At 38.5% G+C, this 27,787-nt stretch overlaps 1 protein-coding gene across 6 annotated transcripts in view; it reads left to right on the top strand.

Annotated features, from left to right (window-relative positions):
• Positions 1 to 20,116, top strand: part of DST (dystonin) — a 292,306-nt gene extending 272,190 nt beyond the window's left edge. For 3 of the 6 annotated variants that reach the window (XM_054383861.1, XM_054383863.1, XM_054383866.1), the window contains 13 exons: positions 1,281 to 1,424; positions 2,260 to 2,448; positions 3,247 to 3,376; positions 4,283 to 4,446; positions 4,771 to 4,933; positions 6,377 to 6,531; positions 6,692 to 6,766; positions 7,613 to 7,630; positions 10,620 to 10,737; positions 13,877 to 14,076; positions 14,539 to 14,649; positions 17,384 to 17,507; positions 18,876 to 20,116. In XM_054383861.1, the coding sequence (XP_054239836.1) occupies positions 1,281 to 1,424; positions 2,260 to 2,448; positions 3,247 to 3,376; positions 4,283 to 4,446; positions 4,771 to 4,933; positions 6,377 to 6,531; positions 6,692 to 6,766; positions 7,613 to 7,630; positions 10,620 to 10,737; positions 13,877 to 14,076; positions 14,539 to 14,649; positions 17,384 to 17,507; positions 18,876 to 19,141 (1,857 nt within the window). In that variant the 3' untranslated portion in view covers positions 19,142 to 20,116. Of the gene's footprint in view, positions 1 to 1,280; positions 1,425 to 2,259; positions 2,449 to 3,246; positions 3,377 to 4,282; positions 4,447 to 4,770; positions 4,934 to 6,376; positions 6,532 to 6,691; positions 6,767 to 7,612; positions 7,631 to 10,619; positions 10,738 to 13,035; positions 13,105 to 13,876; positions 14,077 to 14,538; positions 14,650 to 17,383; positions 17,508 to 18,875 lie in introns of all 6 variants that reach the window. The other 3 variants (XM_054383860.1, XM_054383865.1, XM_054383864.1) reach the window with 3 other exon arrangements.
• The last annotated feature ends 7,671 nt before the right edge of the window (positions 20,117 to 27,787 follow it).

Genomic DNA, 27,787 nt, shown 5'->3' with positions numbered 1-27,787 from the left:
AAAGGACTGATATTGTGATAAATGCTGGCATTAAATTAAGCTTAAATCAGAGGCAATTAGTAGTGAATCTCTTTAAATATACAGCCTACTTATTACATGCTTTTAGAACAAGGTAGAAGAGATTTTCAAGGTTTTTTTCTACACTCTATTTCATAATAGCTTCTTATTTAATTTGTAAAGGCACAGGATTAAGTAATTATGAGTTGTAGAATGTGTTTTTACAATGTTAGGTGACTTTGAATTTTCTAAAAATCTGACTTGTCTGATCTTTAATTTCTGAAATCCAAAATAACCCTTCTTTGTGGATGGGGCGAATGGAATTAAACTTTCGGAGATGTAGTTCCATATTGTAGCCCAATTAAAGATGTTAAAATAGAACTAACAATTCCACCAGACTCTAAGAGATGTTGGCAGTTCCAGTTAAGGGATGCTCACAAAGGCACACAGACTTGCACAACGTCTAGTCATAACAGAATAATAAAATCATTATAGTAGTAATAATAGCAATAGTAATAAAAAAATACAAACCGCAGAAAGGATAAGAAAAGGCCTTCAGTTGTTTTCTTGTATTGTCCTTTTCCCCCCACCCAGTTCTGGTCTGGTCTGGCCACCCTTTCCTCTACTGGACTCCCTAGGAACATCAGTGGCTGTGAGCTTGGATGTTTAAAGCTGTAAACATCCTTTTGCTTTTACAAGATTTTTCCCACATGGTAGAGCCTCTGGAAACAGCTGCTTAATTAGCAGTCTTTGTCCCTGTTCCCCCCCTCAGCTGCTGAGTTTTCACATTTGTGTTAGTTTAGTTTAGCTGCTTCTAAAGTCTTCTGTCATCTTGTCTGAGCTTGTAATTGTAGTTGGACATTTCCAGCCTTTGCTTAGGAGCTTGATAGTTTATCATGAAAAATTACTGTAACTGACAGACAAACTAAGTTATCTGAATTGCTGCCAATAATGATTCTAACCACCACATAGTTGATTTACAGCACTTCTAAAATGCTGTGAATTTCTGTCTTGTTTTAATAAAGGCATGTGTCTTTCAAGTATTTACAATATGGTGAGCTTTCAAGGAGTGGCAAGCTCGGGTAAAGATTTTAGAGCTTCATGTAGTCCTTTATGTGGAATAGGCTTTTTTACATTTTAAACTTTTCACAGACGAATTACATTTGCCTCTTGGAAGCTGAATCTGAGTGATAGAGAGAAGCTTATGACCTTCCAGAGCACACACTCAAACTTCACATGCAAATTTTGTCAGCATGTAATTGAAACTGTTATCTCTGGTTTAGGAATTTATGAAGAAACTGGAAGAGAAAAAGGCAGAACTGAATAAAGCAACAGGTATGGGAGAAGCTATCCTAGCTATCTGCCACCCAGACTCCATCACCACCATTAAGCACTGGATAACCATCATCAGAGCCAGATTTGAAGAGGTCAGTATATGTCAAGCCATCTTCCTTGCAACAGTCCATCCTTGATTGGAACAGCGCTGACAACTGATGTGGTAGTTACACTGGGAGGAAATGATGCAGCTGTTGAGAGCTAAACATTTAAAATACCCACGGTGATGAATGTGAATACCATCTTTCACTAGCTTTTATGTCAAAACTTAGAGGGCTTTAAGAACTAAAGCAGATGGTCAAGCCTCTTTGTTTGTATTTATTAAAGAAAATACTGCCTGACGCTTCCCATGTCAAGAAAGCAAATAATTTCTAAGGAGAACCTTAAAGGAAAGAAAATGGAGGGCAAACTGGAAGCGTTTTCTAATTGCATTAAGGAGGATTTGAGTCCAGTATGTTCTTAATCTAGAATATTTCCAGATTATTTTAAGAGGCTGCAAGTAGTTCTTACAAGGTATACCACACTTAACTTCTAAGGTGGTGTTTTCTGTGTATAATAAGTCTAAAGAAAACCAAAATACTGGTGTTAGTAAAGTATGGCTTCAGGATTGCCCAGGATGGACACCAAATCCTTCATGATTCACTAACTTACATATATTTGAAAAATTTCAGTTCTGTTGCCTGAATGTGCTATTTACTGCATTTAACAGCACCTGATCCTGAATATCTATGGTAAAAAATGTGTTAAACTGAGAATTCTAGTTACCTGGAACCTTTTGTAGTCAGCCATGACATCTAGCACCTTTTGACAGTCAAACATCAATAGGCCTGGGAAGAAGCTCTGGGTTTGCAGTTAGCAGAGCAATTTCAAATACATTTTAAAGTATTTCAAACGTGTACCTGATTATGCATTGGTTCCTTTATCAAGGTCTTAGCATGGGCTAAACAACATCAACAGAGGCTGGCAGGAGCTCTGGCTGGACTTATCGCTAACCAGGAACTGCTGGAAGCCTTACTGTCCTGGCTGCAGTGGGCAGAGACTACACTTACTGAAAAAGATAAAGAGGTCATCCCTCAGGAGATTGAGGAAGTTAAAAAACTTATTGCCGAACATCAGGTAAGGCGTGTTCAGGGACATGTGTCCTACACGTTCCACATAGTGTGCACACCTCAGCTAGGTTTTTTCATCAGCTGTGAATCTGGTTAGCATTTTTCTCTCCAAATAATTGAATACCTTTTCAGATACTTAGCTGTGTGCTTTGTATGTGTACAATGTGCTTGTAGTTTATTCAATACAGAGTTAAAAAAACAACCAAACAAAAATTCAGTGCCATGTTGTTCTTGAAAAGCAAGCCTACAACTCCCTATAGGAACAGGGATGATAATAATAATTTTAAAAACCTCACATGAAATATATGGTAGTGCTGCTGCCTTAGAACTAGTATTGCAGTGTGGCTTTACTCTTAGATTTCAAAAATACATTTATGAGGTGCCGTAGGGAGTTGCTGGTGCAGTGGATACTCCATAGGCTTTACCCAGCTTACATATCAGAGCTGTCTCACTTCTATGAACTGCAGTCTGAACAGCAAGGAACACCTGAGTATTTACAGTCAAAATTGTGTTGTACTTCAACTCAGGATATGCAGTTAATAAAGGAGTTTGACAAGACTGTGTTTTAGATTAACCGTTCTTTTAACAGCCAAGGCCATAGTGTTCTTAAAAGCTTACCCTGCCAATCTGTCTTACCTGCAAAACCTTTGTCTGTCTCCTTCTTTGTGAGGCTGGTCTTGTCAAAGTCTGTCTGCATGATTCTGTTTCTGTGCCTTTCTTGAGAGTTTGGCGTTTTGCTGCTTTGTGTTTTTGATTCCTCTGGTCACTTTTGTGTATTATTAAATCTATCTCTAACCAATTGCAGACATTCATGGAGGAAATGACCAGAAAACAACCTGATGTGGACAAAGTTACAAAGACCTATAAAAGAAAAGCACTTGAACCTACTCCAGTACAGTCTCATATTCCTGTCCTTGATAAGGGAAGAGCAGGAAGTAAGTAATGAAGTATTTTGGGGCAGGTCACATGTACAATTGCTCTGTCTCTAAAGGTAACAAATTACTAATAATCTGATAGGTTTGATTGGGTTCTAGTGAAACGGTGAAATTCTGTTGGCTGTTTTTTTTCTAATTGTCTCTCTTTTTTCACTGTAAGGAAACTTCTCATGGCAGATCTGTATTCTTAAGTTTTGCCCTATACTTGTTGAATACCTGTTTCTAAAGTATGCAACCTTCATGTTCTTTAACTTCCAAGGGTGTGCATGTGTGGAGTCTTTGCACATATATTGTTATTGGAAGATGCAAACAACTTCTTTTATGTAAAGATGCAGAAATAAAATTTTGGTTTTGCTATTTCTGAAATTATATGGATCCAATTAAAAAGTGTGTTCAGTGATGGTGAATGGAAAGTGAATTGAGTGAGGAATTTGCTTTTTGTATCTTTTAGATATACTTACCCATTGTATTTAATGCTTCCCCATACATGGAATCTGCTATTAAAATCAACCTGGATAAAAGATGCTTTAACCATCAAGTCAGGAAAAACTTCCTTACTGTGATGGTGACAGAGCACTGAAACAGGCTGCCCAGAGAGATTGTGGAATCTCCTCTAAAGACTTTCAAAACCCACCTGGATGTGTTCCTGTGTTACCTGCTTTGGCAGGGGCATTGAATAAGATGATCTCCAGAGGTCCCTTTCAACCCCTGCCATTCCATGTTTCTATATGGTCCTTCCCCAGCAATGGTTAAAAAAAAAAAAAATCCATTGTATGGATCATATCAGCGTATAGGCTTATTATTTAGGATAGGAAAGAATAGTTTTAGGAAGATCAAGTATCTTTCATGTGAATGTTTGTCTTGTTTGAACTGGATAAAACTTACTCATTTTATCGTGTTTAACAGGAAAGCGTTCCCCAACACCAGGCATCTATCCCTCAGCAGCCCAGGCACAAATCGAAACCAAGAACCCACGGGTAAACCTTTTAGTCAGCAAATGGCAGCAAGTCTGGCTTCTAGCCTTGGAAAGAAGAAGAAAACTTAATGATGCTTTGGACAGACTTGAAGAGGTCAGAAAGGACTGTAGAGAATATCCATACTTTTCTTGCATCGTTATGTTTAACCTGGATTCAATTCTGAATACTGTAAAGAACTTCCATATTTGTCCTATTATTTCGTATGATACAGCTAACCAAAAACATTTTAATAACATGCTTTGATGTGCTTTAAAAGCAGTCATTCTCATTTTAAATGCAAGGAGAACCAAGACATTTTAAGCGTTGATATAGGGCCTCAGAGAACCAACTACTCAAAAGAATGCAGATAGTATCTCTCATTGATTTTTCTAAATTGGTTGATTTCAACTGAAAATAAGTTTTTTCTTTTTTATTAAGCTGAGAGAATTTGCCAACTTTGATTTTGATATTTGGAGGAAAAAATACATGCGGTGGATGAACCATAAGAAGTCTCGTGTAATGGACTTCTTTAGGAGGATTGATAAAGATCAGGATGGAAAGATAACAAGGCAGGAATTTATTGACGGAATTCTTTCTTCAAGTAAGTGCTAAAATTAACTTAAGGTTGATCCAGGAGCAAATACATCATGAACTCTGTTGTCTTTGCAGTTTATTGTATTAATTCCCTTCAAAATTCCCTTTTGAAATCATTAATTACGATTAATTATTTTGCTTGAAAATATGTCTAGGTTCTAGAAACTCTTTCTAGTTCTTTACATTGTGAATCAGATTACAAATGTCACATTCACATTATTGCTTAGTTAGTAGTTTCTTGTTTACTGGACTCGGATTGTTGTTCCTACAGTACACTAGCCATTTCAACAATTGCTTTTCATTGATTAGTCAGAATAATAAAATGTACCTTATAAAACCTATGGCTAATTTTCAAAATATGATTTTTATTAAAGAACTTACATGAAATAGTTTCAATTATAGGAGGAGACTAATTTCTGAAACCAGTGTTTCCGTGAACCATGACCATGTTCATTATACCTGTATAATGACAATCAAAATATCAAGAACTCAGACTACCAAGGATCTTTTCCTAGCTTTTCTGGTGGGTTGGTATTCCTGGGATATGCACAGTTGGTGTTAATATAAGCATTTCATACCATGTCTGTGTGTGATCATGTTTCCCTTTAGCATCTGATTCAGAACAGGTGAGGGCCTGCTACATAAAATAATCCTTTATTGTCAGATCATAAAGATTTTTGCTTTGAGCCCTGAAGAGTCAGAGTGGGGCTGCTTTTAGCATGTCATGCTAAAGCTATTCAGTAGGAGAATACTGAAGTGTATGTATTTTCCCCCTGCTACAAAAAATGCAGTGATAGAGTCACTATGCGTGCATATCACTGCTGACATAAATTGGCGAGGGTTGATGAAAAAAATCCCTGACAGCACCAATAGGTTAAGCAATTTACTCATATAACTCAGTTGGTATCAACCTGCAAAATACTCATGATTTAATCCCTGTTCACCATTTTGAAATTTTTTATGACCGTTTTGTGCATTAATATTCTGCTGCTTTGTAGTTGATCTAAAAGAGGATTCGTGAAACACCATGAACATTTCTGCAGTGGGAAGGCCTTGTGTTCCAGACTTAATTAGCAGTGAAAGTCCCACTTGACCTTTCCTCACTAACAATCTGTCTTGTTAATCTGTAGTATTTTATGCACCTTGAAGGTCACAATGTTGGAAAAAACCCAAACATATATTTTGCAGTTCAATCTGGGTGTTCATTTCAGTGTCTCTCTTCAAGCCCATGCTATGATACTCATCTTAATCCAGAAAGGTAACACTGGAGATCCAGATTGTTTTTTTTTCAGAAAGATGCCTCCATTCTTTTGAATGTCCTTGGGTTTTTTGATAAGCATTGTTCTGTCACCTACTGCCTATAAAAACTTGTAAAATCTGTGATAAAACTTTTCATTGTAATGGGATTGAAAAGACAAAAAACATGGCTTTTGTTGTGTTTCTCTTACAGAATTCCCAACAAGTCGACTTGAAATGAGTGCTGTTGCAGACATTTTTGACAGAGATGGGGATGGGTATATTGACTATTATGAATTTGTAGCAGCTCTTCATCCAAACAAGGATGCATACAAGCCTCTCACAGATGCTGACAAAATTGAAGATGAGGTACATTCTCTACTTTTTTAGATTGAATTGTATTTTACTGGGGTCATGTTCTTTCATAATTTGTTTTCACTTCTATGTAATAATTTGAAGTGTACCAGTTAATATGAATTTTTAGAAATATGATATTAAGAGTGATCATCCAGTTGTGGATTTTTTGCAGGTTACAAGGCAGGTAGCTAAATGTAAATGTGCAAAACGGTTTCAAGTGGAACAGATCGGGGATAACAAGTACAGGGTAAGTCCTCTAAGGATCTTCTTAGTTCTTTCAGCCTAAAGATTCTTCATGTGACATGATTAATGCGAGGAATTAGGCTATATTAATTTACAGGAATTTTGTATGACAATTGTATGTTTTTTCTAACCTTAAGCTGGTCTAAATTTAATGTTGATTTGTGTTTTTTTTTCTTGTTAGAACTAGGCTAAAAATATGGAAAATGCTGCTGCTTATATTTATTTTTGCTGAAACTGTTTTCAGTGTACAGGAATTTTTAAAGCTAACTGCATACATACATACAACAGCTCATTAAAGGCCAATCTTTTTGTCTGTGTTCCTAAAGTGTTTAAACTGTAGCTGATTTTCTGTTAGTTTCATAAAAACAGTGATATTTTCCTGTGTTATTGTATCATACCTTAAAAATCTTTTACCAAAGTCTATTCAATCACTTTTATCCTCCCTTGTCATTTTACTAGAGCACAGACGTCCTTCTGAAGAAGTTCAGCTATGCTGTTAGATATCTGCAGAACAATTTTAGATCACAGAAAAATAAATACCACGTTGTAGAGAAAGAGCTGCTACCCCTAGATTCATTAACCAGAACAATTTCAGATGACATATGCAATATTTGTCTAAGAGAGTTTATTAAATACTCGTAAATTATTTTCAAAGACCAGAGAGACAGCAATGGGAAGGAAACAAAGGCCTTGAATATTTTCCCAATATTCAGTGTCTGGTTGGCTAGCTACCTGCTCTGAAGTAGATACTTAGAATGTCTAATGTGTTAGTTCGCATGTGTTCTAGAGTCATATAGAGAATATCCTGGAAACTAATCGTGTCTTTCTTCCATTTTTCATTTCTTATCAGTTCTTCCTGGGAAATCAGGTATAAATCAGTGGAATGTGTTAATGAAGTTGTTTTGTTTTGTTTTGTTTTTTGTTTTTTTTTTTCCCTTTTTGTTTTTTTCTAATGCATAGTGGTTTAAGCTTGCAATGGTCAGTCTTCTTGCCATCCTTTCATCTTCAGCTAATTCATTACTGGTCAGCTGTGGTATTTAAATGCTATAAGGCATTCCTTGTCTCAGGATCCATTCTCTTCAATCCCTCACCTGCTTGCTTTTGCCATTCTCTTCATTAAGGAGATTACTTTCAAAGGAACCAGATAATGGTCTCAGCAGCAATTCCCATAGTGAAAAAAAGAAAAAAAATCACACTTTCAACTGCAGTTTTACCATTTTTATAGCATAATTCTTTAAAATTGTATACTGTATTTTTTAGGCTATCAAAGGCTAGTCACAGTAAACACAGATTCCAGTGTCATATCATTTATTATAAATTAGGAAAAACAAAACAAAAAAAAAAAACAAATAAGCCAACAAACCCTATACCATCAAGCATGATTAAAAACCTAGCTGATTGTTAGTATTTTATATACTAATGCAGTGAGTCATTAAATACATATTTTGAAAACAGGCAAATTAAACTGGCTGTTCCAGTTCAGACTGTTTCTTATGCCAAGTGATTTCAAAGAGCTGTGGCAGATCTATAATGTCAGTTAGATCAGTAGTGAGTCATACCGCGGTGGTACTGTACAGTTGTACAGGGAGGATATGCTAACCAGGGCTAACTTCCTCCCTTGGTACATACTGATACAAAACTTCTAAAATTGTTAAATCATACTTCCCTGGTAAGAATGGAAATACTTTACACAAACCAGATACTGGACACTATTGGTATCTTATTCATGCTTTTATAAAGGCAATCATATGTATAGTTCATTCTGGAAATGCTGGTGTTAACAGCATGAGCTATTTTAAATGTAGAGATATTAAAAATCTAGTTGCATTCTTACTTATTGGCAAAGCTTGTTGAAGTATAGAAGAAAGCACAAAGAGCAGTGACTAATCTTACTACATGCCTCGAGCGATATAAGTAATAATTTAAAATTTTCCACATATAGAACAATTTTATATTTGAAAAGACTGTTTGAAATTATGTTAATTCTCTTGTCTGCCATCTGTACTCTCAGATTTGGGGAAAAAGACGGTGCTTTTGTGAAACATCTGGCATTTGTACAAAGTTCAGAACGCATAACCAGCATCAGAGTAAAAAGTGTCTTCAGCAGGTTGGCTGGCAGTGATCTTGTATGGCTCTTGTCAAAAGAAGGCCTTTTTAAAAGTAGCTTAAATGAGACTTCCTTTAGATTTTTATTCCACTATTTTTCCCTCTGATTATTTGAAACATTTGTAAATATTGTTCAAGCAAAGTTGGTACCGGCTGTTTTGAGAAGGAAAAGGTCTGAATTACCATGAAGAAAGATGCTGCGATAGATACCTGCAGGAACCCTACTGTCTGAATGAACCATTCCAAAGTGTATATGACCCTTGGTATAGTTGGCTGATAGAGTTTAAGTCTAGAATTAAACTGGAATAGGAAAAAAAAGAGATAAAGAAAAAAGATAGGATCTTTAATACCTTGAGAAAAAAATTCTCATTAGAACCAAGCTAATGAAAATAAATGTCATCTATTTGGATGCCATCTCTCTTTTTAACTTTGATCTGCGTATGTTTGGCGCATACTGAAGGCATTATTAAAAAGTCCTTACCAGTAATGCTCATATGAATGTTCATAGTTATAATAAAAAAAAAATGTATTGAATTTAGCAGCAAGCTTTGCTTTTGTTTGGTTCCTAAAAGTAATACTCCTTTGAAACTTAACTCTTTCTTCTCGGCTTATGTAGTACCAAACAACTGAAGTCATTTAACAACTAGGGAGCATGTTTGTGTGGTTTTTCATTGAAGGCATTTCAGTCCCCTTATTGGAGCAAGTAGATACAGTTGACCTATGGCCAGCCTCTTCCAAGCATCAGGGATTGTCCCAAAGAGATATATTTGACTCCTCTTGGTTTCAGAGAGTGCTCTGCATGTTTGTATGTGAGAGCACTACACGTGACCTGATGATCTGATAGCAGAATAAATATTTCAGTGGCATTAGCTGCAAAAGTACTGAATTATTCTGGTTAGTTTTAATTATGAGCTTCGTGGGTCAGTATTTTGCTCATGTTTTCTTTGATCTGGATTTGAACAGTGATACTGCATACAGGTTTTGTTACACAGGATTCAAGAGTGAAAGGTAGGTTAGGCCTGGCCATCAGCCCAAAGGAAAATGGGCTAGTACAAGAGTTAGTATGAAACAGGTTTTTGTGCATCTCTGAATTGTGAATAACCTTGATTTGTAGACAGTAACAAACAGTTTATAACAAAGGACAATAATGAGAGCTATGAATCATTCATTGCTTATTTAATGTTCCCTTCCCCATATGCAACTTGCTGTAGGTGAGCAGCATCAACATTATACCTGAAAATACCTCTGTAAATCAATCAATTAATAGAAATGTGCAACACTCTTAATGCATTGAATTTCCAGCCCACATACTGGTCTTTTAAAGTGATGCTGCCTTCCTTTCAGCTGACATAATTAAAAACTAGACTGTTGCAAAAGAGTTTGCTAAAGATTTTAACAGTGGAATAATGCAAATAAGTCTTCATTAATTTGCACATATGCAGACTGTAACCAATTAAATAACGTGTTACTAATTTTGCTTCCTTTATGAGCTTAGACATTTGAGAATCAAGCATAAAATTAAACCTGAGATTCTTTCTTACCATCCTGCCATCTCCTTTGGATTAATGCAGCAGCATCTGATTTGAAATCTTTAACAGCTTTAATAATCTGCATAAATAAACCTGATGTCGTAGCATTTACTACTAATTAAATATCAAATCAAACTTTTTCAAGTGTCTGATTTTTAACCGATTATTGGACTGCATTGAAATGACTGAGAACCTCAGACTGTTGTTTGATTTTTATTGCAGTTTGGTGACTCTCAACAACTGCGCCTGGTTCGTATCCTAAGAAGTACAGTCATGGTTCGTGTTGGAGGTGGCTGGATGGCGCTTGATGAGTTCCTAGTGAAAAATGATCCTTGCAGGGGTATGTAACACAACTGTTAAGATGGATGCATATAATTATTTGGATACAGTCACCATTCATTGTCTCAAGATGGAGATTGAGTTGTATAAAATGGCAGTTCTGTAAACATCATCTCACTAAATGTCACTGTTCTTGTAAACTTTAAATCCTCTTCACTTGCACTGCTCTATGTCTAAAATAACTATGGTGTCTCCTGCGAAGTTCTTCCAGCATTAGAGGGTGTAATATAAGAATTTAACTTAGGCCACATAGACTTGATGGGATGTGAGCTTCTTGTATCACTTGGCAGAAACACCACACAGAAATGTCCAATAGAAGGTTCTCAGCAAGAGAGAAGTTTTGAGGCAATAAATCAGAATAAGGCAATTGAGCTGAGAAGTAACAACAACAATGCAGAAGCTTCTTTGGCTGGTGGCTATGCTCAGGCTTTCAGGCTCTGCCTTTGTAGCCCTGTCTTTTCATTGGCATCCTCCCCAAGACCACTTTGCAGCCAGGAGCTTTGTACAAAGCAGCAGGAAAATGCTCTTGTTGGGATGACTTCGCTCTGGGCAAGTGGGAAGCACTCTCTCCCCGTGCCCTCCAGGGCCATGTTTGATCAGTGCACAGCAACATAACAGCATCTTAGTGTTTCAGACTGCTTACCTCTGTAGTGGGGAACGTAAGCTCTGTCTGTCACTGTTCTTGGAGAAGCAGTTAGAGATAGGAAAGAAGCCATTTCTGAAGTGGGAGATGTACAAGTCCAATAATAGCCAGAGTAGTAAAATTATAGGAAATATAATAATTGTGTTCAGACTGAGCTGACCTGTAACTAGATAATTCTATCCTATTTACTAGCAGAATTAAATTTACTGCGTTTTTACCTCTCAGGGGTTCTGCAGAATCACAGTGAATATTGTTGTAGTGCCAGAACAGCACAGAGAAGTCTAGGAGAGGCAGATGAGCTAGTGAAGGCAACGATACCAGCTACCCTGCCAACCTTACTCCAGCGTCAGCTGCCTTACGCAGCTTCTGTGCTGGGACCAAGGTTTACAAACAGCTTGATACAGAGTTTGAGATAGTGGAGAGCTTGTATTTGCAGTAGCTGTCATGCTAAGTCAAGGATGGTAGATCCACAAATAAGCTACCACAAAATGCCCTAAGGACTGACAGTGTGCCACTGAGGCCTAGAAACCTTTTTCTGCAAGCTTAAAAGGTAGTACAGAACATCTGTTCACAGTATCACAAAAGATCTGTCATAACCTTGTGATGACATCTGTGAGTTTTTCAGCAGTATTAACCGCAGTCCGTTTGCTTAGTAACATTACATATATTGTTTACTAAAGAAATGTAACAGTAATATTACTTTCATTGGTGTTGGACCTCAGCTTTTACTGAGTTTTAGTACATGATTTTACACCTGCTACTACAGCAAAGACATCTATACCTGCAGAACCATCTTTGCTCTATAGTTTTCTATTCCTATTCCTCAAAAGTGCTCAGCAGTGGAAAATTAAGTGTACCTCAAAATATCTGACTTCACTGGAGAGTTAACTTGATTAACATTGATGTACCTCAAACATTTTTCTCAGGCACAAGGAGATACAATACTTGCTAACTATCTAGTCAATCTATTGGAATTCCTTATTACTGTCCTCAGATTATGAGTCCTTTGGACCTTTATTCCTCTCACCTTTATTAAACTTCTTATTCTGTGTAGTATTTTCTACAGTACTATATCCCTTTTTCAGGTGAAATACATAAGGAAATGATTAAGTCAGCACACTGGGTCTGAAGGAGTACTGATCTCTATAAAATCATCCAGACCACTGGACTTAGTGCTTGGATACCTAATTGTGGTCTTACTGAAGTCAGTGACTGAAAGTAGTCACCAGTGTCAGTTATACAGGTTCAGATTTTTCCTTAAGCACCTCACCTAGCAAATCTGCATTTTCACCAAGGACTTGTCATGTATTCAGATAAATCACATCTCAAAGAACTGTTGTCCTAAAGAGCTTTAAACGTATTTGACCTAGTTATTTAAAATATTTTTAGTTTATGATACTTCTTTATGTCAGCAGATAAATGCTATTACACAGGTACACTTGGGATTGCAGCTCAGTCTCTACAAGCACTATTTCCTTTTTGCATAGGTGACCTTTAAGAACTCACCTCAGAGCCCTTAGAGACAGCTTTTGCTCTGAGCCCTGTCTTTTGGCCTGGTGCTCCAAATCTCTTGGCATATGCAGCTGCTGTACTTGATTTCTTCTCCTGCTAACGATTTTCTTTATTGTGACCCATGTCCTGTGTCATTTTTTCTAGTTCATCATCACGGGAGTAAAATGTTACGTTCGGAATCAAACTCTTCAATTACCACTCAGCCTACTATAGGTTGGCAAACCTCTCTCTTTGTCTCCTCTTCCTCCTCTTCTCCTCCTCTCTCTTCATTTCCTTCCCACTTTTTCAATATATTTACTTTTAACAATATGCTTCACCCATCATATGTAGCTTAATGTGTTCCTACATGGGCTGGTGCTTTGCAAGCTAATCCAAGCTAATTTTTTTTGACACACTTAAAATAGTGTTTCAAAAACAATTGTCATTCACACTGACACATTTAAATGCTGACATGTCTTGGCATCTCCTCCTGCAGAACATTCTCTCATATATGTGTTTGAATGTGTGTGTGAGTGCTTAGCCACCAACTACCTCATCACATTTGAATTTTGTGTTCATCATTGCATGTTGCTAAACTATGTAACTTCATAATTCTGAATAAATATATTTGCTGCTTTCCTGTAATTTGTACTTAGCGATTTCTTCTGGAACATCCAAGCAAGTATTATTTATTATGAGTAGCTGTAGAGTTAGCAAAACTGCTCATCAGGTTGTGTCTCTGTGTTAATAGCTGATGGATTAACAGTGATTTAGCACGTGAGCATTCCATTATTTCGCTGACTTCCTTTGACAGTGGTTCATTCCTGCTGGCATAAAGTATTAGAATAAGTGAGTTCTGCACATAACTCTTCTGTGTCCAAAATAAATGCATTACACAGTAATGCATTTTTTTTGTCAAAATGTGCTGGAGTTGGCATGGCAAAAATGACAATAATCAGCCTTGTGACAATTTTCCTAACTAAGTGACTGCCTTTCTTTGATGCAGCTAAAGGGAGGACAAATGTGGAGCTACGTGAAAAGTTCATTTTAGCAGATGGTGCCAGTCAAAGCATGGCAGCTTTCCGACCAAGGGGCCGTAGATCACGACCCTCTTCAAGGGGTGCTTCTCCCAATAGATCTGCTTCTCTGTCAAGTCAAGCTGGCCAGGCAGCTGCCCCACAAGCAGTTGCTACAAGTACACCGAAGGTAAGGAGAAACATACAGTATTGCACTGGTTAACTAATGGGGTCTAGGTTTATTTTAATGTTTTTTTTTTCCCCTTGTCCCAACAGTATTTGTGCTTTTCCTAGCTGATAAGGAAGAAATGCCTTGCTTTTGTTTCATAATCTGAGGAGGAGCTGAAAAATAATTACATTTTTCTACTGTTTGTTTGCAACATGGGAATAGAGGGGTTCTTTACATCTAAGGTGCCACATGAACTAACTGGCAATTTGGAAATGGCTCTGAAAAAATGATGAGCCTCTCCGTTTCATTTTAAAGATAAGCTCTGCCATCTCTTCATTTCAGAACGTTTGTCATCAGCTCTTTCTGCTTAGCTTTTTATTTCTGCTATGAGATTTGTCCCTGTGAAAGCTTAGGTGTCCTTCTCCATGACATTGTTTTCCATCTGCTGTCCTTCATATTATGATTTACCATTGTTTCATACAGACACCCCATCATTTAACACGCAACTATGGTAAACCATGGTTGACAAACAGCAGAACGTCAACTCCTTCTAAGCTGCCAGAATCCTCAGACTATCAAGGGTCATCTGCAGAGGTACAGTAAGGACAGATGTTCTAGTCTACTGACCTTCCTTCACTAAAACTGTCACTTCACTAACAGCCACTAGAGTTTCAGAGCTTCAAAGTTGCACCATCCTTTGAGTATTAATGCACTGTCTTTATTTTAGACTTGCGTCAAATTATTGCTTTCCTTTGTTTTTTTTTTTTTGTCCCCCTGCCTTTTTTTCTTTTTTTTTTTCTGTTCTACTTGTTATGGGGTTTGGTTTGGTTTTTTTTTTTTTTTTTTACTTTTAGGAAAACTCAGCTTCGGTGACTGTATGTTTAAAGTGTAAATGATTAATAAATCATAACAGTATGCAATGAACTGACTGAGCAAATGTGGAAAAGTGCTTTTTAAAAGAAAAGAAAATAGGCCCGCTCTTTGTATACTTTGCAGGTTTCTTTCCTAAAATAGTTTATTTTGAGGTCATAAAATACTGTAATATTCATGAACTATGGGAATGAGATAATAAATCATGAGTTCCAATGCAAAACTACTAAATAAATACCCAATCATTGTGAAGAAGGTGGCACAAAAGATCAACTGTGATCTATAAACCCTTCCAACAATAGAAAGTTTTTTGTTTAAGAGGGTTCTGACCAATCATTGCTCTAATAAGATGGCTGTTTTATGATTTCACAGGAAACAAGCTTTGTCTTATTTTCAGCCTGTGACTTGCATAGAAATTGCAAGTATAGCAATTCTGATTGTGCTGCTAGTTAAACTGTATGACCAGCGTTTGAATGGGCTTGGAGCCAAAGTGTATCCTCCAGTGCCATTACAGTCAGAGAAACGTGTACAGCTGGGTCAGGCAGCAAACCTGTTGCTTGTTGGGATTACTTTTGCACTGGGTTAGACTGAGATTGGTGAGGGAAAACTTGTTCTGCTGCCATCACCTCCATTGTATCTGCTTTTCACAAATCTGCACTTTCCCTATTGCTATTCATGTGACGCCTTCAGGTGCTAAGTTAGAGGAGCTTGTCATGGCTTTGCTCAAAGGTGCATAACAAACTTCTCACTCCCCGCTGGGTGTGAGCCGATGCACCCCACAGACCTCTGTATGTTAACAGCACTGGGGGTGAGGGTTTAGAAGTAGCACAAAGCTGAGTCAGTTTTCAGTTTCTAATATATTCCTCTATCTTCTTTCTTCTCTTAGCTGATAACTGAACTGAAAGATTAATTGATGGTACTTCTTTTATAGGGTTTATAGGCATGGAAAGATGTTCTTACTGAATTACAATGAGGTGAAAGCAGTTGGCATTGATTTCAATTGGGGGCACTGTATTTCTCACCTGCTCTTGCAATTGCCAGTAGTTTCAGTGATGTTTTCTTTCAGTGGTTTTCTCAGACCACCAGGTTTGAGATTATAAATCGAACTAGTAGGGGGAGGTAGGTTGCAGTGAATTTCTGAGGCATTCTGCAGAATTTTCTGCCCAAGAGAGCAGTTGCTTATTTTATGTGTAGACTGCATTTGGGTTTAGTGCAAAACTGAAGAGCAAGCTTGTTTCTTCTTCTTGCCCCAGTGATTCTCTACCAGTGCCTTGCCCAAAGGGCAGCAGGTTCAGCAAGGTTATGAAGAATGCTCCTTTTCCTTATCTTCCCAAGCAGTCTCTGTATAGCAGAGATATCTAAAGCTGGCTGGAACATTAAGCGTTTGTACTTGGCTTTAAAGAGAGTTTAACATTGTTACATCCCTGTCAGAGCCAGCAGATTGTCTCCTCTGTGTTATCTCAATGCTCTTTTGTTCAGATGTACCAGAAGTGGTCCCAAGCTGGCAGCTGCCAGGTATGCTCCTGGCATGCTTAGCTCTGGACAGCTCCCAACATGCTCCTGGACCTTCATTTTCAGTACCTAATTCTGACCCGCTACACAAGGCACAGAGCGTGGGATCCTGGGTTCCAGACCACTCAATATGCTGCATTCATCATTGCACTTTTTTGTTGTTCTTCTGGAGTATTCGTATTTTTGTGTTGATTAAATGAATATTAATACTGTAGTCTTACATACATACACCTTCTATCTTATATGTTACATGAATTTTGGCATCTGAGGATTTAATTCTTGTGGTTTTGAAAAAGATCTTGCTGTTTGAGGCATATTGCAAATCAAGATTTCGTAAATGAGAAAGCAGGCAGGGTAAGACTGTGGAGTTAGAGACATTTCAGACAATGTATTGAGAACAAGAACTATTTTTAATTAGTCCTATGTCTTTTTTTTCCTGCTTTTTTTCTAGCAAAAATTTTGTTAGTTAGCAAAAAATTCAGCAATTTTATTTGGCCTTCAAAACATTTGTAGCGTTGAAACAAATGTATTCACCAGCTGTAACCATGGTCAGAAGGGTGGAAAGTCAACAAGTCTATGAAGACATAAAACCCCTATGCCTTATCTCTAAGTCATGTACCATCAACTAATCTTATGTGATTGACTAATTATGAGAAGGTAGCATTTCTCTTTTTTATACGCATCGAAATGCACACAGAGTGCTCAAATGTTCATGTCAAGCAGACTGTTATTTTGTTGTTGATGTTTTACATTTGAACTGCTTCAAATACTAGCTGCTAAAGGAATGTTCAAAACTTCACATCATAAAAATACCCACAGTGACTCAAATTGGTATTTCAGATTCACAGTGTTACAATGGTCATGTTCTAAGCTATATACTACCTAATACCTTCTCTTCAGTAGTGACAATTTTAAAAAATGTTTTTTCTTTTTCTCTTTTGCACAGGGAACACCAATTCAAGGAAGTAAACTCAGACTGCCAGGATATCTATCAGGGAAAGGCTTCCACTCAGGAGAAGACAGTGGCATCCTGTCAACAGCGGCTACTAGAGTTAGAGCTCAGTTTGCAGGCAAGTGTTTTGACTTTATAACTTGGTCTAAAGTGGGACTTGCTTTGTTTTCCAGCTGAATACTTGGGGTCACACTAGGCTGTGAGAGAGATGTAAAAAGAGTAGGAAGGAGTGAGTGAAAGTCCCACTGTTTCCACCGTATTGCCAGGGGTGCATATGAGGATAATGTTCCTCCATTCACATGGTTGCACAGCAGGTATGTTCAGCTCTGGATGTGCAAATTCATGATTGCAACTTTCTTGACAAAGGTATCTCCAACACGTCTGCTGAAAGAACTAGGGAAGAAGCATTTACTTAAAGGGTTTAGTTCGTCCAAGTATTTCAGTTTTGCACAACTGTGATGAAGCAAAGGGATTACTTAATTGTGAATTGTCCATTTCTTTTGAAGGCATAACTGCAGGGAGCAGCTGTAAATGACCTTACTAGTGGAACATCCCATAGAGTATAAAACAGTATATAAAAATAGAAAGCAGTGAAGCTGTGCTCTTCCAGGATCCTCAGAGCAGCTCTGAATAAGGGAGAAGGTTGGATTGTTAGAATATTTCTCTACTGGATTTCCTTCATATGTTAAGCTCTGGAGCGCATACTGAGCAGCCCTGGAAAATCCTATTCAAAGAGCAGTGTCTTTTATAGGTGATTTGAAAACTGAGCCACCTAAGATTTCCATTTCAGCTTGGTGTTCTTCACCCATGCAGGGAATGAGATCTGTTAAGATCAAAAATATTCAATAAATAACTTGAAAATTGTAAACAACCACATTAATGATTTTCTGTTTCAGATTCTTTGTTGTGGTTTTTTTCTTCATGGCACATTGTCGGGGCAGGCTTTCACTTTAGCAAGCTTGCCGGGAGCTGGTTTATTCAGCCCTTTGTTGGAGAAAATGTATACTCTGCCCTTGTTTCAACTCTGCGGGTTTATGTTTTATTTGGTTGGTTTTTGTTGTTGTGTTGGTTTTTTTTTTAAAGGGGAAGACACATTTTAAAATAGGGATATTCATCTGCATCTCCAAGGTACATACACCAAGAAATCCTGAATGCTGGAAGAGGCCAGAATACTGAGTTGTTTCAATTCATAGCTGAAAAAATGGCATGGGAAAGAAAGGCTGTAGCTGTTGAGTGAAGGTACACCCTGTGTTTAGTAGGTCAAGAAAAGTTGCCAGGATAATAGACTTTCAATGAGATGTGCTAGTAACAAGTTAACTAAGTCTCAGTGGGTGATCTTGGCATGGGGTACAGCATTATCTAGCCTGCCTGGCAGAGGTCGAAAGTTTAATTTGTGCAATGAGGAATTTCTGGGATTGCCTAAGACCTAGGAATGCCCAGCACATCCTAACCTCTAATACTGACAGCTATCTTCTTCTCTTTCTAGAAACCAAAAGAACTCCAAGCAGACCTGGAAGCCGGGCAGGAAGCAAGGCGGGCAGCAGGTCAAGTAGCCGCCGAGGCAGTGACGCTTCTGACTTTGACATTTCAGAAATCCAGTCTGTGTGCTCAGATATGTCAGAGACTGTTCCTGCTACAAGCAGACCGACACCCCGAGCAGGTTCTCGGCCAGGATCAGCCAAGCCTTCTAAAATTCCGACTCCCCAGAGAAGGCCACTAGCCAGCAAATTGGACAAGTCTTTGAAGAGATAATACGTTTGGCTCTGTAAAGGCCTTTTCCTTTTGCGTTCAGTATTTAAGTTCGTAAGATGTAAAAAATTATATAGAAATTATTGTGAAATATCACAAGAGGTGGATTTTTAATTCTGGAGATGGCCTTATTTGTGTATTTGTCTTCTTATTTTATGTGTATAATTTTTGTCAGATTTGGTTTTGTTTATGCCATATCCTGTGAGAAGAGGGAAGAGTTTTAATGTAAACTAACAGTTGTACACAGTAATGTGTAGAAAGTACACTAAAACTAATTGCCGAATGTACAGTGTACTGAATGTACAGTAAGTCTCTGCAACCTCAATAAAACAGGCCTATCACTATGTCATTAGCTAACAGTGAAGGATACCTCATGATTTTTCTTTAAAAAAAGAAAAAGAGAATACTAAAACGCCAAAAGACACAATTACACATCCCGAGCTAACTAAATAAACACTAATGGCTGTACAACAAAACCCCTGAGGAATATGAACCCACATTCACAGTACCTTTACTTCTACAGCATCTCTCGAAGATCTCACAGAGGTAATTAAGCACTCGTCAGTAACATGATAATACTCCAGTACCTTGCAGCATTTCTGTGCCATTGCTTTCAGTGAGGCCAGACACCTTCTGGATATCCAAACTATTATTCTTTAAGAATATCAATATAAAGTGCATTCATGTAAACGTGAGGTTTTCTTTTGCTTGAGTGGATGGTAGCACTGTAACATCAAAGTCATTTTGTATCAAAGCAATTTTGCTTGCAGAAAGCTTCAAAATAAACATGTCCCTTAACTTTATTTCTATTGTATTTCTTATTTCCCAGGAAGACAGTTTTTTGTGTTCTGTTTCAGGGCGTGTATCATTTCAGATGACCAATAATTACTGTAGGAACATAGGCTTTAATGTATTTCCCATTATCAACAATCAGATTTTGGTTAGCTCCTGTATTTGTTTAATAAAACACTCAATTGCACATATCCAGGCATATGAAATTGTATGTAATTATTTTGTGTCAATGATTTTCTCCATCTTGAACTGTGGCATTTATATACCATGTAGGAAAGGCATAAAGAGTAAATCAATTTGCTCTTTTTGTCATTGATGTATTTTTGCCGTTCATGGATTCTTTGAGAAGATGAGTAATAGTTCTTTTTTTATTGGAAAAAGGATGCAGCTTCACGTGGGAGTACCGTAAAATGGCTGGGTAGATGCTGTAGTAAATAGTGAAAGAATCCCTAGAAATCCAAAATGTTCTCTAATAGTATTAGAAAGACTTGGGAAGAATTTGGCCAACTTGACAGACCAGATAGTCTAAACCTCACTGCTCAATAGTTGGAAAATGCTCTACCTTTAGGAGAGGAATTTTAGAGGAAGACTGGGTTGGTCCCTTATCATGATGAAAATGAAGCAGAAGCTCAGCTGCTCACATGCAGGTAGCGGTGATACCTGAATTCACTGATAACACTGGCAGTATTACTAAGATGAGTTGTCCAAGAACTTCCTGCATACTCACAAGTTGACTGGCACAATCAGTTTATACAAAACAGAAAAACAAAATAAAAGATGATCAGTCACAATCCACTTGTGTCAATGTTTCATCCAATGCAGAATTGTCTGAGTGCGTGGAAAGGAAAGCAGGCAGTAACCAGTCTTAATGCAGCTGGCCTTGGATTTGACACAAACACAGAATGCTGAAGCATCAGTCTCTGCTGTAGTGCAGGGCTTTATCTTTCTGCTTAACCTTTCCTGTTGCTGCTACTTGTCCAGTGATTGCTTCTCTACATTAAAATACACCAGAATTACTTCCATGCTTTTTGAAACCCCACAACACCCTTAGACAAAGTAGCCTTTGCATACAGATGGTCACCAATGCATCATTGCTTGTCTGCAGGAAAAGCAAAGGGGTAGAATTGAGTCACTTGCATGGAGGAGGTGAGGCCCAGTGTAACATTTTTGTTGTGTTTTATAATACATGACTAATGGTGAAGGACATAGAGATGGCAAATCTGCATGACCGTCATGCAATAGTGACATAGTTCAGTTCCTTGTATCCCAAGTGGATGGAGCAGCTCATTCTGCACAAGGTAATGTTGGCACCTTGTGTGTGTATTGTGGTCTTAGCTTTAAACTTTGTCAAGAGTTAGGGCTGGACTAACCTCTGGACAAATGACCAGAGGTCTGTATTTCTCCCTTTCCAAAGGAGAATGCAAGAGAATAAGGGAGATTTATGGATTGAAAATCTGAACAGCTTTAATGAAAATAGTAACAGTAAAGTATAATACATGCAAATATATACAAAACTAATATCAAACCCAACCCCCCTGATGGCAATTATGTCACCACAGATGCTGTGGGCAGGCACTGGTGAAATCCCAGGCTGGACTTGGTGGCGGATGGGAACCAGATTCAGGAGCTGGATTCAGGAGGACACACAAGGGGATTGAAGGCAGGAGGAGAGAGTCCTCAGATGCCAACCACTGAAGAAGAGAGCTTGACTCTTGTCATCCCTCAGCTTGGTACCAAGTATGACGTACATGGAATGGAATACCTTGCTGGTCAGTTTAGGGTGTCCTTGCAGATGCAGCTTTTTACTTTCTGCAGCCCTGATGTGGTACACAAGATTTAGGAGTGACCTTGGTCTCCATAGGAGCAAGTATAAGCAATAGCCTCAGTAGTAACTAGAAACATCAAGCTGTATCGCTTCTACAAGGCACTGCCTGTGAAAATCTGCTGCTAACTTCAGACATGCAGTTATTTAGAAGAGACAGAACAGAAAAGTAAAAGCACTGAACATCACTCAGCATGAAGGATGACTGTAAGTAGAGTCAGCCTTTTTGTATGGCTTTGACTCTTACACCTGTGTGCTCTGTGATTCTCCTGCTCAGTAGAGGAGCAGAGGCGGTGGGGAGGGAAAGTTAGCCTATGGCTAGGAGATCCATATTCTTTAGTGAATAATGTATTTAGCTTGCTCAGTTCTGTGCTCCTTTTTCAGTCATTTTCATCTTTCTGCACTTCTGTTTTGCTGCCTTCAAAATGGGAAAGCATCCGCAGATTTTTCCAAAATCTGCATATGAAATCTGCTAAGTTAAAAATGCACCAGCAGAAGAGCAAGTGATGCCTTGTGGCTGAGGCAGCTCGTTCAGTTTAGCTATTTTGTGAGCCTCTTAATTACATGCTGATAATTGAATCCCTCAGATGACAGTAATTAAGGCTTTGCCCCTGGCACATCTCTTCACAGAACTGTAAGCATGAGGTTATATGCAATCTTAATTTAAAAATGAATGCATTTCATAAAAATAAACTCTGATGCAAACAGTTATGCTATAGTCAGCAGCAACGTTTGAACTTGTAGCATCCTCTGAAGTTTGCTATAGGACCAGCAAATCTCTACCCCCCACAGTTTGCACATGGGAGAGGGGCCATAGTGCTTACATATGTTGGTCACAATATGTGGCAACTGGACACCTTGCTGAGCACTTGCTGTAGTATTCTGTAACAACCACAGGGATGAAAAAGCAGCATTACCTAGTTTGCTGTGTCTCAGTGCAGCTGCTCTAACAACTTCCATGTGTTTCCAGTTCTTAGGTGCTATGGTAGCACCTGAGCTCATCCCTGATAAGTGGTGTTTAGGTAAATGTTTCTCTAGGATGGAGTGATGTGAGGAGGTTTATATCTTCACACAAGGTGAGTGGAATTGTGTGGAACAAGGAAAAGGTGCTTTCTTAAAGACAGTTTTTCTCTCTGTTGAATTTGAATAACCTGTTTGCAGATAGAGCAGTGGGAGACATGGCTTGCTTGCTTTTTGTTCCAGTAGTGTTAGCAGGTTCAGTGTAGGTAGGTTACTCATCTCTGTAGGGAAAGAAGTTACAGATGTTAAAAAGAGGAAAGTTGCAGAGGCAAAGGGAGCTCTTCAGAAACAATGGATGAGGCAGCAGGTTAAATTTCATGTAACTTGCCTGAAAATTCTTGGCACACATGCTATTGAGGTATCTTTTTTCATGAGGATTGAAGCCCTTCTGTTAAGACTTGTTCAGAGTTTCTGAAGCGGTATCTGACCCGAAGCTAATGGGCTTTTGGGGGTTGTTATTTCATAATTAAGTAGTTTTTCTGAACTGAATTTTTTTAAATAGTCTGAGTTGCAGCTTGAGGTGCTCAAGTTGAATTTGTGTATTTGATGGTTGAGGGAAAGAGTGATGCAGTTGAATTGTATAACTTAGCTGGCATCCTGCATGAGTAAGTATGAGAAGGTTAATAGATGTGTTCTTAGCACTTGGATGATTGAGTATGAGTAAGAACCCCAAACCATAAATCAAGCCCCATCAGCATCTGCAGTGTGTTTTGTTCCTCTGGGAGGAGGCAGCCAGGGTGATGATAGCTCTGTCCTGACAGGAAAAGCTGACTTGGAGCTTTTTGTAGGGGTCATGATGGTCTTTCCAACATTTAGAAAAATATCCAATGCTGTTAGGGGTTTTTCTCTCATTTTGGGTCTTGATCATAGCTCTTTGAAGTCCTCATTTATTGGCAGAGTAACAGGGATCTAGAGACCTATGGACGAGTTTGCACACTGGGCTATTTTTAAAGGCAGTGAGTTCATACAATAAAGAAATATCTCTGTACTTAGAAGCCTATGATCAAGGTAAAGGACAAGAAATAGGGTCAGTACAAAATGCGAAGGAAAAAATAGGCTTGAAAATACAGCAAATATTGAGGAACTCCATATTTGCTGATCAGAAGAGGAGAAGCAGCTTTGCTTCAAGCAAGACTGATTTGACTCTGTACAGACCAAACCAACCAAGGTAATCTGGAGCAGGTAGTGTTCATCATAGACTGCTACAGGAGCTGAAGGGTGATGTAGCTGAGCTGCTACCTAGAGTCCTCTCATCTCATGTAAATGTGAGAGGACTGAAAATTGTCGAACATATAATGAAGTATTTTTCCTAAGACGAGCTGATAAGCTCTGGGAAAATGCTGATAAGTTTGTGCTTGAAAAAGTGATAGAAATAATAATAAACAACATATTAGTGAAAGCCTGAATAAGTATACTGTGAAAGAGTTGGTTTATCTTCTGGAGGGAAGTCACATCTTACAAGCTACCTGGAAGCCCTTGAAAGGATCAGTTAGTCTGGGCAAAGGTTGAGACTGACCATGTGGCTTTCCAAAAAATTTAACAAGGTCTTTCACCACAAATTCTCAAAGAAGTAAGCTCTTGTGGGATCAAAAAGAAAGTCTTCATGAGGTTAAATAGCATGAAGACAGAGTAGGAGAAGGTGGTCAATTTTAATGAAAGAAAAATATCTGAAATGGAGCCCTTGACATGTTTTAACACAAAGCTGCAAATGCTGTCTCAGAAGTTCCTCAAGTGTGTGGTGTTGGAAGGGTGCTCTGGAAAAAAAGCATTATTGCTGTGATTATGTGATTCATCATGCCTCTTGGGAAGTGAGCATCGCTTTTGACTGATGCTGAGGATCCCACAGTGACTAGCTCAGCTAACTTTTACATGGCTCATTTAAGTAGAATGAATCCCAGCTCAAATTAATGAGTTATTTCTAGCTAGGGGTAATATGGGATAGGATTTTCATGAATGGTTTGGAAGTTCTGCTGCTACTGGCTTTTATCATGTACACAGCCTTTTGGTGCACTAAATGTATTTTAGGGATGTACAAAATGCATGGACCATTGTATAACTTAGCACCACTTGTAGTCACACTCAGGGAATGCAAGCCATGTAAGATGGATGCAGAATCCAGTCATATTTTTGTTCTCAAAGACTTTAAGAGCTTCAGATCATTCCTGGGATCCCTCAGCAGCACACCCAGCTGCAAGCATGTTCCGTTCTATATTGGTCCTAGTCACAGATACCTCTGCAAAATACCTGCAAATCCTGTTTCCCCTGGGTTTTCCAATCATTCATCCTGCTGGGATCTTCTTCATGGTTGGTCTCAATGACCTTAGACATCTTTTCAAATCAAAACAATTCTATGATTCTATGTAAATGAAAAAATCTTTCATGGAACACTCTGCAGATCATGCACACCCTCAAGAATCAAACCATTCAAAAACTTAAGTCACTGAAAAAGATACTGGACTAGATGACCTTTAAAGGTTCCTTCCAACCCAAGCTATTGTATGATTCTGTGATACCACACTGGCACATTTCTTTTCCTTGCAGGTGTCCCATCGATCAAAAGAAGGTAACAGTTGCTTTGGTGGTTTTTCTCTGTGTTCTAAATAAGCACAATTGAGTGTGGCTATGCAGAATTTGCGCTTTCTGGATTAAAGGAAAGTTAAAATAATTAATTGCAAATTTCTGGCTGTGATGAATATTTACTGAAAACATTTCTTTGAATAGCTCTCCATTCAGTCAGAAAGTAATCTGGAGTTTATTATATTGGAACCTAAGGACAAAGCATAGATGTTCATTTTAAAGCAAATGTAATTTGCCCTTTAAAAATTCAACAAGATGCAGTAGAAAAACCTCAGATAAATTGGGAAAGCCTAACAAGTTTTTCCAAAGGAAGGCAAAGCACTAGCAGTGAATGCTGGTTCTACGCATTGTTACTGGTTTATTCCTCTCAGAGTATATTTGCAAACACTTGGTAGAGTTGTTCTGAACTGCACAGCAGCTCTGCAGCATTTCCTAATAAAATGAGCAAACTGAATTTGCCAGTCTGTGTGCATGGCTCTGTAACAAAAGCCAAATCAATGCTTTATGTGGCCATATGGTGAGGAGGGTGTGTGGGCCACAGCTCCTGAACTCAGGCTGAACCTCCCAATTATGGTCCCCATACAGGCACAGCTGTCTCCTTGCCTGGGAGACCTGGCAGCAGCTGGAGAGAAACAGCCTGTTGGGACGCAATGCCTCATTGTTTCTGCCCATGCTCAGGAAGATCATGCCTGACCACAGCATTTTCAGACACTGGAAAGCCTTTTTAAGTCTGCTGATGTGATCACTTAGCCAACACAGACTTCTCCACCTGGGATCTTTTTTGTACACATGCACCTTTACCTGGGAGATGAAATAATGATGAAAAAAAATCTTTAATAATGTGTCACCCCCATACCATTCAGGTACCCTCACTACCCCTCCTCCCCTCTCCCCATTTTTGAGGATTTATTAAATCCTTCCAGATTTTTGAGGAAGGTTTTGTTCTTAATAATGGAAAATAATTTTAATGTCCCTCTCACTAATGGAAAAGCTCTTCTTAATTACTGATGGAAACCTCAGCCCCTGAATGATCTTTCAGCATTTGGTATCTTTAGAGCTTTCCACGTGAGAGCTCCTCCTCCCCTCCATGATCCCACTCTGTTTCTATCTAAAGGTGTTGCTGTGATCTCATCCAGTAAAATAATTCTGATCAGTGCTAGCCCAAATCTTCCCCTAGGCTGTAGTGCCTACAGGGCATTAGGTACCAGGAAGTAACAAAATCCAGCAGCACTGGGGTAGAAGGTAGGGTAAGTGGCAGGCAGCTGCTTGGTGGGCTGGTTTCATGAGAACAGGACTACTGCAATAGCTGGACATGCTCACCCCCAACAGCAAGAGGCTGTATTTCCTTCCAGCCAGTCCATGCTGGTGCTGGGAAGGTTCTGCACATGTTGGACCAGCCCTCTTTCTACTGTCATTTAGCCTCATCAGGCTCAGGGCTGGCTGCTTGTTTTGGCTAGTTACAGGATCAAGAAGCGATGACTGGGTACAGTGTGAGAATCACCCCAGTGATTTCCAAAGTCTGGAACTGAAAAGCTCTTACTTGGTCAGGAATAATTATCAATTACAATATTGCCTGTTAGCTGATCTTCTGTTTCTTCTTAGGCAGAAATCTTCTCTTTGTGTCCTCTACAAGGGCTTTTTGAACATGTGGTAGATGGGAATTAGAGAAACCTGATCTCCTTTTCTGAAGGAAAGGTGTATTGAATCTATAGCTCCCAGTACTTGCACAGGAGGTAGAAATGGGACCACGCCATCACCTGGTGTGTCCTGAAGGTCACTAGAGGTGGTCAAAGATTTATGCTATTTGCCACAGCATTCAAGTACCTCGTAAGGAGTAACTGAGTAGTGGGATTTGGTGCTGCAAGCTACATTTTGCTCTTTTCTAATCTAGCCTCAAGGGCAGGACTCTGTGATGGAGATTTCCAGTTTGGTCATGTCTTTATAAACAAAGCTTCATGGTTTTTGTGTTGCAAGGACTGTTGAAGATACATTCATTTCTCCTCCTAATGAAAGTTTCAGCAGTCGGTTTTGTTTTTTTTTTCTTACAATATGTCTGAAATTTGGAATTAACTTATCTGAAAACTGTCTTTGAAAAAGAGAAAAAACATCTTTTTTTTTTTTTTTTTTTTTTTTAGAAAATGTCATTGTGTTGGAAGGGGCAGAACTGCCTCTTGTGGTTTTTATTAACCACGATTTGAATTTAACTAGTTTTGGCAGAAAAGACAGGTAGATAGTGCAGATCTATTTCTTTGTTTTCTTAACATTTTGTCTGGTTTATGTTATTCTTGTCTAGTGAAACACTAGTAGAAGTAGACAATTAGTCAGGAATTTCATAAATAACTATGCAAACTAAAACGGAGGATTACCAGCTGGAGCTGAGTTTTTCAATTAAAATGGAAGAGATTTAGGAATCATTTCCTCATCTTAGATATATGGTC

The sequence above is a fragment of the Indicator indicator genome, chromosome 9 (genome assembly GCF_027791375.1).
Source record: "Indicator indicator isolate 239-I01 chromosome 9, UM_Iind_1.1, whole genome shotgun sequence".
NCBI classification, from domain to species: Eukaryota; Metazoa; Chordata; class Aves; order Piciformes; family Indicatoridae; genus Indicator; species Indicator indicator.
Note: the sequence above shows the minus strand (reverse complement) of the source record. Positions and strands in the feature narration are given on the sequence as shown.